Source organism: Stegastes partitus, unplaced genomic scaffold (assembly GCF_000690725.1).
Source record: "Stegastes partitus isolate 25-593 unplaced genomic scaffold, Stegastes_partitus-1.0.2 Scaffold427, whole genome shotgun sequence".
Taxonomy (NCBI): domain Eukaryota; kingdom Metazoa; phylum Chordata; class Actinopteri; family Pomacentridae; genus Stegastes; species Stegastes partitus.
The window spans coordinates 139,673-149,811 of record NW_007578158.1 but is presented as its reverse complement, the minus strand read 5'-3'; the positions used below and the strand labels follow the sequence as shown (position 1 = coordinate 149,811).

The following is a 10,139-nucleotide window of genomic DNA, read 5'->3' as shown; positions in this document are numbered from 1 at the left end:
TCTCCTATTTTAACTGTTTAGCTCACCGCTGGACTGTTTCGGCCATTTTTGCCAGCAGAAGACGCCTGCTAAGCACCAAGCAGCAGACAGACACAGTTAGAGACAGACTGGTAACCAGAGAGGAGCATTTGGCAGCTAAAGACCCAGAAATTCCCCTCAGGAATTGGCGGATAAGAGTGAATACTGAACCTTGCACTCAGCAGATGGCCAGAAACACACCTACAAGAATAATAATGTTTTTCCTTGATGTGTAAATGAGCAACTGTTTAGTAACAAGTTCTCTTTCACAGGGTGGTAATAGGTCATTATTGTGTTCAAATTTCGTTTCATAGGTCAAAAAACCAACTGTTGCTGGAGTTCAGCCAATGGATTTTGGGCTTTCTTTTTTTTAAGCAGAACATTGAAATATCCTCATCTCCACAGGTTACGAGCTGGTGCAACGAGGGTTTCTACCTCCAGGGCAGCTTTCTCTTGTCCACAGTCCAGTTGTGACACTCAGATTTCCATTGAATAAAGTGGTACATGACAGATGACAGGCGAACTTCTGAAACTTCATCTGATATTTGCGTGCGTTGCGTTTGTGTGTGTTGCAGAGCCCTACAGCCCAGCGGTGTGGGTGATGATGTTTGTGATGTGCCTGTCGGTGGTGGCTGTCACCGTCTTCATCTTTGAGTTCTTCAGCCCCGTGGGATACAACCGCAGCCTGCAGAGCGCCAAGAGTAAGAGACGGAGTCGCTTCGGCGCCGGCACGCCAATCAACCCACCGCCACTGCTCATTTCTAACGTTATTACCAACTTGTCACTTCGTCAGTTATGTAAGCGAGGGGGGGCTGATTTTGAGGAGGGCGTTTGCTCAAATTATGCAAAGCAAGCCTGCTTTTTTTTTTTCTCTCTCTCTTTTAAACTGCACATGAGTCAAAACAATCGCTCCACACCCACAACCCGGCTTATTTATTTTTAATGAAACAAACACCAACGGTGCATTGATGCTTGATTTCAACATTTTTGCTGCACTTGTCAGCTCATCATTTATTCCAACTATTTACTTCCTGCTCCACTGTGGAGCCACATTCATTTTAAATAATCATTTGGAAATCTTATTCATTACCTTCTAATAAACTGACACAAGTGGAATTAAACTGCATTAGAGTGACAGGTAGGTGTTCGTTCATCCCTTGGTTGTCAGTTCTGTTGCTTCTTCGGTGCTAAAATGCTTCCACTTTCGACTCCTTGCATTTTTAAACATTTTAATCTCCTCTTTACTTATTATTCATATCCTGCAGAACTTGTAAAAACTGTATATGATGAAGAGTAGCTGAGGTCAAAAAATATGCTCTCCAGCTTTTGGCAACTGCAGAGGATCGTACATCATTTCAGTTCCCTTTTCCAGATTCCACCTGTAGAGAGCTTAACCCTCCTATTGTGCTTAAAAATATTATTTCATGGGCCAAATTAATGTGCACAGTTTAAAGACACATTTATGAGCCACTGCAAAGTGTGGGACAGCTCGATTTTACATTTGCAAGCCAATCATCCCAGTAAACAGAGTTATAGCTGCCGTAATGGTGCTCTCACTGCAGAAAACCCAGCAGATCCTGCAAATGCTCACATCCTGATCCAGCATCCTCCCTCCTGTGCTGTTTTCTATCTCTTCAACACTCTGTCTCTTTCTCTGTCAGAGTCGGGTGGATCTAAGTTCACCATAGGGAAGTCTGTCTGGCTGCTGTGGGCGCTGGTCTTCAACAACTCTGTGCCTGTGGAGAATCCCAGAGGAACCACCAGCAAGATCATGGTAAACAACTTCACCATTTAGCTGACTGACTGACAGGCTGCTGGCTTTGCTTGTTTAATTTATTCTGCACGACGGGCCACGGTCCGACTGACATTAATTGATGGTGTGTGGGTCAAATTAAGTCTGCAGCTACATCTAGTAGTTTAACCTTTGCTTCACTATCATTTTAATTACTTTTTAAAATATAGTGAACAGGTCTTTTTTATTCTGATCTCATCTGATCCTATTATTCAACTCAAATACGTACGAGTGACTCCCACTGGGGCAAAATTGGGCCACATGTCAGTCAAAAGTGACGTAAAAGTTGCATGAATTCCAATATGAGTATCAAGGGCGAGATGGCATTGCAAAAATTCTGAACGATGTTGGATGCAGGATCACTTGTGAAACTTCCATAAGTGAGGTGATTCTTGATGCTCACACTGTTGTGTTAAAAAAAAACAGATCAGACTAGGAGGTTAGTAATTTGACAATGTTATTTTGGCATATGAGGAATCATACAGATTGCATTATTAAATAAATGGCTAAATCTTACTATTGTCTAAACTTCCAGACTCAACCCAAAGGATGTATTAAGAAGTAAGGTTGACATAGTCAGGCTTTCGTTGCATTTTCTGGTTTGACCAAATGTAAAACCCCAATCAGAGATAATAGGTATAATGACAGGAGTTATCAAGTTTCTTTATGAATCTGGTTGCCTTAACAAGCTCTGAGCACACTTCCATAAAAGGGGATGTTTGACACTGCATTTGTTACGTCTTCCACGCAAAATGGACCAACAATGTGCTTACTTCAGGTGAGAGAAACAAGTTATTATATTCGAGAGCGATGAGGAATTTAATAATTCATCACGATAAAAAAAAAAAAGCAACAGTATTACTGCAAATAATGCCACAGAGGACTGCTGGTAGGAAATTGTTATTGGTAAGTGAATACATTTATTTCCCCAATCAGTGCGCTCTCAATGCAGCCACTTATTTTTACGTGACAGCTGCACATTTAAACATGATACTCAAAAAGTCCATCTAGGTATGTAGGAAGCGTGGTAAGTACATCAGCCTTTGTCCAACTCAAACTCAAAAATACCTGTTTTCAGTGTAAAGCAGTGTCCATATTTGCTTGGTGCTATTTCTGACGTATGGCTCAACAGGTTTGCAGATAGAACGTTTTTCCTCAGCGGAGGATTGAGCACTGTGAAAGAATGTGCTCAGGCACAGAACCGGTTGAAAGGGAGATGCTTCTTGCCGCCAGTTTATTTCCCAAACTCTGAACAGAGCAGGTTAGCTCTGCATCATCAGTCACCATGGCGATGCAGCAGGTTAAAAGAGAGCCACCTTCATGTCGTAGAACCAACTTTAAGCTACCTGCTAACCCATTAATCTCTCTTCATAGCACACCCTTCTGAACTCAGCAAAAGCTTAATTGACTGTGACACAATTAGGACAAAGCTCACTGGACACTGCACATCTCTGAGGTGCAGCTTATTTTGTTGACAGATGAAGAACTGGAACAACATCCTGAAAGAAATGCTGTTGTGAATTCTTATCAGAGACTGTGCAGGTTGTGAATGTAGATATTTGCTTTTTACACTAGATGCAAAGGTTTTACTTCGTGAACTCTGTCTGCATTCCTATGAATCCCTTAGCTGATGAATTAAGGCGGTTGCCTGTGCAGAAATCAGAAAAGATGTCCGTCGTCTCCTCTGTACTTATAGTGTTAATGCCGTTTCAACCCTGTAAACTATAAACTTGATAACTAATGTAGATTGATGCCAAGTATAGTGTATTTTATACTGTTATTTTTACTAAGGCTGTTGTTGTTGCAGTGCGTGGGGTTAGTTGGGGCTGTGAATCCGAAAGTAGCAATTAACTATCGTCTGGTAGTGCGCTGTTGGAGTTTTGTTTGTGCATATGTGTTGCAACTCTTGAAACTTTAGCTCCTTCGTATCTGCGCTGCAAACAACCGTCTGAAATGATTTTAATGTCTCCTTTCTCCCGAGTAAAGAAGATAAACAGCATTTTGTGACTCTCTGACAAGAGCTTTGCAACGCTCGATACCGATTATAGCTGGTCTTACAGGGTGGAAACTCCACAAGCATCGAAAGTGTCGGAAGATAGAAATACCCACCTCATCCTCACTACACAAACAGAGAAAACAGGATGCAGAGATTTTTGAGATGGGTTCAGTCGAGAGACTTTGCATCCAAGCAGCCAAATCCACAGCTAATGGCGTGAAAACATGAGTTGCTGTTAGAATCAGGATTCTCATCGTGGATCTGGACCCCCTGAAGGTCATTGTGTTATCATCATATGATCTTTTGGTCAGATCTCAGCTAGATCTTGAGACACATATGAGGGGAAAAAACATCTCATTTTACCTGCAGTCAGTTCTGTAGCAGTGTTCCTTCACTTGCTTCACCACAGTGGTCCCATTTAGTACCTGCTGTTACTTTGTGCCCTCACAACATGAAGCGAAAAATCAGTTGAAGCCTCCACCCACTCTCTGCTGCAGAGCAAAGAGCCACAGGAGTTTATAAAAAAAAAAAAAAAAGAAAAACACTCAAGGTGTTTCTTTTTTTCGCTCCTTTCTTTTGACTATCTGCCCAAGTACTTTCCACAACAACCCCAATCATCTCAAGAGCTCATTAGCTGCTCAAAAAGCTTCACAAAGGGGGTCAGGAGAGAGAAGGAAAGCCGATTATTTTCAGTTCTTTCTCTGGAAATGTTGTGCTGTTTAGCTAAACTGATAGTTTGCTGTATGTCAGCCTGCAGGTACAGAATTATTAATGACTTCTTTGCCTCTTTCCCTTCATGCAACTAAAGACAGAAGAGACAACCGTGTCTTTAGGATGATTTCCCTCTTATAGCACCATCACTCCAAATCTGATCCATTTTCATTCCACTTGCCAGCTAAGATATCATGAGACAACCGTAGCTAATCAAAAGCATCAAAAAATAGATTGCAGAATAAATCAAAATTTTAATAGAGGTTGATTCTCTAATTGACTTGCATTTATTTGTTCATTTTTCATACCTGCTTAAAGTCTGTTCAACGTCATCGCTGAGTATCCCTGAGTAGCAGTGTATGGATAATTGACAACCATGTATTACTTATATTAGACATTAAAGTTTTAATAGGTTTTATATCAGTCCAAGGGTCGTAAAACTCACCAGGGAGACATTATAAGAAGTCTGTCCTTCAACACTCCAATTTGGAAGATTTTTTTCACCATGCCTACGTTGCCAGTGCTGAGAGTGTACATTTTTCATCTTATTCATTAAGAAAATTATGCAAATTAACTTTTGGCATAAGCACAGAGTACTGTTTAAACAAATAGCTCCGTTCATCACAGTGCAAATGTAGCGCTAAGACTAATCCACATCTCTCACTTGCTGCCTGGCTGAATGTCAACAGTGCAGCATCTTGCAGCAATAAAAGCAGCAAAATTAACTCCAAGTCCTTAGACAACCTTTCAAAGGATGTTTAATGTTTGCTACAGTTTGCAGCTTGTGTTGAGCATCAGTGGTAGCTGTGTTCAGATTCTTTACTTAAAAGGCAACATCATGTGTACAAAGTACCTAATTGCAGCTAAAGGTCATGTGTTTGAGATAAAGATATGAGCAAAATGTAATAGAAAAAAACTAAACTAACAAGATCTAAGTTTCCACTACAGTCGGTTCTCTAATCTTTGTCAAATTTGTTCGGTAGATAATCCATTGTGTTCATCACCTCTTTAATGTTTCTACCAAACTGTGAGCTAATACTGACAAGACAATGTGGCAAATCCATTAGAGGTGGAGCAACAGGCAATCAGCCCCACTTGATATCAGATTCATGCCATCTGCTTTCATTGCCAAATACTTTGGTCTGGCATATTGTTGTTTTTTTTTCCCCTCACACACACTTTTAGGCAATTCCCTCTTGCAGCCTCTGGAGCCAAATGCTATTAAAAACACAATTTCAAATTGAGCCTATCAGCCGCTGACCATAAATTGTACAACAATGACAAATACCAGCAGTGGATTTTGGTTTTATGATGTGGATTAATTCGTGCTTTTCTCCGGAATGAAACAACTGGACTCCATTATGGCCTAATGAAGGGAATAATCATTTTAAGCGTGAATTATACCAGAAACTAAACATTAGCTACCTCACCCTATTGTATGTCACTGACAAATCTCTGGAGTGTCCTTTAAACAATGCTTATAACTACTGGTGTCAGATGAATGTAGACGAAGTATAAAAATGCAAAATTGTGAGTAGTTGTAGGCTGGTGCTTTCTACAACAGTGTATTAACTGAACTTAAAGGTAGGTAGAAGGCAAATATTTAGGCACAATAATTGTATTTATTGTGACTGGCATGCTAAAACATGATGATGTCAGGAGCAGAAATAGTAGAAAAATAGGATTTCTTCAGCAGAATCTACAACATGTCACTTTATCATTAATACAAATGTAAGTTTAGGCAATAAAAGGACAAATGCCAACATCGCAGTGACGTGTTTTTTGGGTTTTTTTTGAAAGCTGAAGTACAGTGCTGACAAATACGACTCGACCCTCCAGGCAAGACGGAGCTTCAGCAGTTGGTTTAACAGTGAAATGTCAAAAAAAACTGCAACTAGTGTCACTGGAATCTTAAAATACTTTCACACCTGTCAGGTTCAGCCCTCATTGATCTTAACTCCACCGCACTTTTCCTACAGGTGTTGGTGTGGGCCTTCTTCGCTGTCATCTTCCTGGCCTCCTACACTGCCAACCTGGCTGCCTTTATGATCCAGGAGGAGTACATCGACACGGTGTCGGGGCTGTCGGATAAAAAGGTACAATCTGGGATGGAGGGATAAACTGATGGATGGATTCACAAACAGGTGGACAGCCAGATGGACGGATAGGTGGATAGATTAGCAAAGACACTCAGCTTATTGAGAATTCAAAGTGACATGCAAGTTAATGAAATTTAAAACTTTAAAAATTCATTCAAGCCTTTTTTTTATTCTCAGAGATGGGATAAGAAAAAGAAGAAAGGGGATGAATAAAAAAATAAGATCATCACTACCACACATGCTCGTTGCTTTGTTGCACATCTTTCTTCAAGAGAGCACTTCAAAACCGCTTAACGGAAAAACAAGTGCAGTACTGTATACTTATTTTTCAGTGCAGTTTCAGCAGAACCCACAAAACTGTATCCTGCTGCTCTGACACTTTAAAACCTCATCTGTTTTATCACTCCCCGCTCAGCTCTTCACAAAACTGTAGCGCAGAGGCCGCTCTTTGAAAAGGGAAGACTTTGAAGCTTGTGTAGCAGTTCATCCTTGCAGCAGGGATCAGCTCCTCAACCTCTTTTCAACTCCCTCCCTTTGACCTCCTTCTTCCCCGTTCTGCCACTTTAATCTCGACCCACCTGTTCTTCGTCTCGTGCAGTTCCAGCAGCCGACGGAGCAGTACCCGCCGCTGCGTTTCGGCACGGTACCAAACGGCAGCACTGAGGAGAACATCCGCTCCAACTATCCCAACATGCACCAGTATATGATCCGCAACAACCAGAAGGGTGTGGAGGAAGCCATCGACAACCTCAAGACAGGGTAAGGAAATAACAGGATAATCAAGGTGAGAACAGTGATGAATAAAGAAACAACTAGAAGAGTAAAGGAACTAGAGCTATCAGGGAGTGGAAGATTAAGTGTTCTTTGTCACAAAATATACTACATTTCTGCAAATATTTTTCTTCCTATTCTTACACAACATATTTCTGCCATTAATACTCATTAAACAACATGCATAAGCACTTCGGCTACACAGATCTTTTTACTTAATTTATCTCACCTGTTGGTCTAGTTTGATTCTGGTGAAAACATGCACTGTAATCCTCATGTCATATATTCCTTTGATTATTTATTTTTACTATAATTAAAAAACAAAAAAAACAAAACACTTTTCTAATCCACAGGTGTTACAAATACTGGAAAAGAAATGGTGACTCTACATACTCTAAATATTATACTACTTAGATATCTTTTTTTAAAAATCTTTTTTCTCTCTTGTCTATATAAACACAGCCTGCAGTTCATCCTAGTTCAGAAAAAGTCTCAGAATCTTTGTCATGTGACCATTGCTTGTAGTGGGGTCTCTAACTGCTTCAAGACTGTGCCAAGCTGTGCAAATCTGTTCAGATTTGTACAGAATCTGGTTAATTTTTGGCAAATTTTTCAATGCAACGTGTAGAATAAAGTCAATTTGATGAAATATCATGATTTTAAACTCAGCTTTGAATGATTAGTAAGGGCATTGTATGAGATTTTTCACAAATCTGCCAATTAAATCGTTACCAAACAACTTCTTCACCAACATGTTTGTAAAGGTGTAATAACATGCCTTAAAATGTTGAAGTTCAACTCCCGTGGGAAACCCTGAAAAAAACCTGCTCAAGTTAGGGTACCAATAGCCAATTGACCAAAAATCGATTTTACAATTTCTATGTGATTAATATTTAAAAAAAAAAACAATATTAGCAGACCTGGTGAAACTCAAAGATGAACTTAAAACACTGTCTGAATCAGTACAGTGTTTTTAAAAATGACATTTCTTCTAAACTGGTATCTTCACCCGCTGACTGTGAGAAAACATGAAATCAGCTGTTGGTAAATGTCTGAACTAATCATTAACAAATGAAATATGTGGCTTTTTCTTCTTTTTATGTCCATTTTGTAGGATTTATGATCTTTCTTTCTTTTACACAGCTCTATGTGGGAAACCTGTTTAATCACAGATGCTACATGATTCAACTTAAATGTTGTTTCTCAGGCTCCAGATCATTAATTACAACAAAACCATGTTTATCTGATTATTTAATGGACTAAAATACATCAGTTTCCCCCACCCCGATGCCTGATAACCAACTCAGGTCGTAGCCGGTGGGAGGGCTGTCCTGCACCGCATTAAGCTGGAGTGTGATTCTGATATTACACTCAACATCAGAAGTGTTTCTAGTCCAGTTTATCACCACAGCAAACTATAACCTCAATATTAACCTCTTGAACATTAACCGGCCCTGCACCATGTATAAAAATGCAACTTCTGAAGTCTGTAAGTGTGACACATTCATCGAAGAGGCCGCCTGTTGGTGATATGATTCAAACGGATGCAGCATTTATTTTGGCAGAGTTGTAGTTGAGAAATTTCAGCACAGGTTCAGTAACAGCGCTGTGTACCCGCCCAGTTGAAACCAGAAGTTTACATACACGTTATAAAAAGACACTCACTGTCTGACATTAAATCAAACTTTTCCTGTTTTAGGTCAGTTAGGATTACCAACATTATTTCTATTTGCTACACAGTGTATGTAAACTGAACACGCCTGTACGCTCTAAAAAGTAACTCCAGGAACCCAGTCCCACCACGTAGTTATTTGCATTGTTGCACGAAAACAAAACTAATTTACTGATTTATATTCAGTATTTAGGGCTGCAAGGTGGCTCGGTGCTTAGCACTGTTGCCTCCAGTGTGGCCTTTTTCAACAAAGAAGTGTTTGCGGTGAAATACAAATGCTAACAGTCAACTCAGAATCATGAACAAACCCTGATTTGACCGCTCATAAGTTACTTAATCGATTTTTCGTCAACTGGCTATCGGTACCCTAACTTGAGCAGGTTTTTTTCACGGTTTCCCACAGGAGTTGAACTTCAACATTTTAAGGCATGTTATTACACACCTTTACAAACGTATTGGTGAAGAAGTTGTTTGGTAACGATTCATTTGGCAGATTTTGATATTTTTCCCTTACTAGATGTTCTTGATTTAGGAGTAAGCCACAGATGAATAGTTCATGGTCTGTCAGAAGGTTCAAAACCTTGAAATTTTCTTCTTTTGAAAAAAAAAAACTGACCGAAATAGTGTCATTTTTTGGTTGCTTTTCTTTTTTTTCTTTTCTTTTCTTTGTTATTTATTTATTTATTTTATTTTTGGAGAAAATATGCTTTTAACACCCACTGATGGGTTTTGGAGTTCAGAGGATTAAACGTTTTGATTGCTGCATGGAGTCTGGAAAGTCTTATGCACAGTAATGGACCTTGATCAGAGCGGACATTTTGGTATTTCAAAATAGGCCACTCCAAGCAGAACAGAAGAATTATTTTTTTTTTAAAAATGGCAGAACAAAAAATCTAGGTTCAGGTACTCACGGTGGGTTTAAAAAGTAACATGGCTTCATTTTTGTGGGGCAGAAACAATTAAAAAAAACAAAAAACACAAAGCACGTCAGCTTATGTTGGTCCAGTATTAGTGTTAGGTATAAGTACATAGTGACTCATTGCAGAGGTTTCTATGGAAACATGAAATAGAAACTTTCTT

General features: G+C 39.6%; 1 protein-coding gene across 1 annotated transcript in view; it reads left to right on the top strand.

Moving 5' to 3' along the window:
• Positions 1-10,139, top strand: part of grin2da (glutamate receptor, ionotropic, N-methyl D-aspartate 2D, a) — a 206,682-nt gene that overhangs the window by 155,349 nt on the left and 41,194 nt on the right. Inside the window, exons 11-14 of the mRNA XM_008286034.1 lie at positions 594-719; positions 1,680-1,792; positions 6,497-6,613; positions 7,215-7,375. Of these exons, the coding sequence (XP_008284256.1) occupies positions 594-719; positions 1,680-1,792; positions 6,497-6,613; positions 7,215-7,375 (517 nt within the window). The remainder of the gene's footprint in view (positions 1-593; positions 720-1,679; positions 1,793-6,496; positions 6,614-7,214; positions 7,376-10,139) is intronic.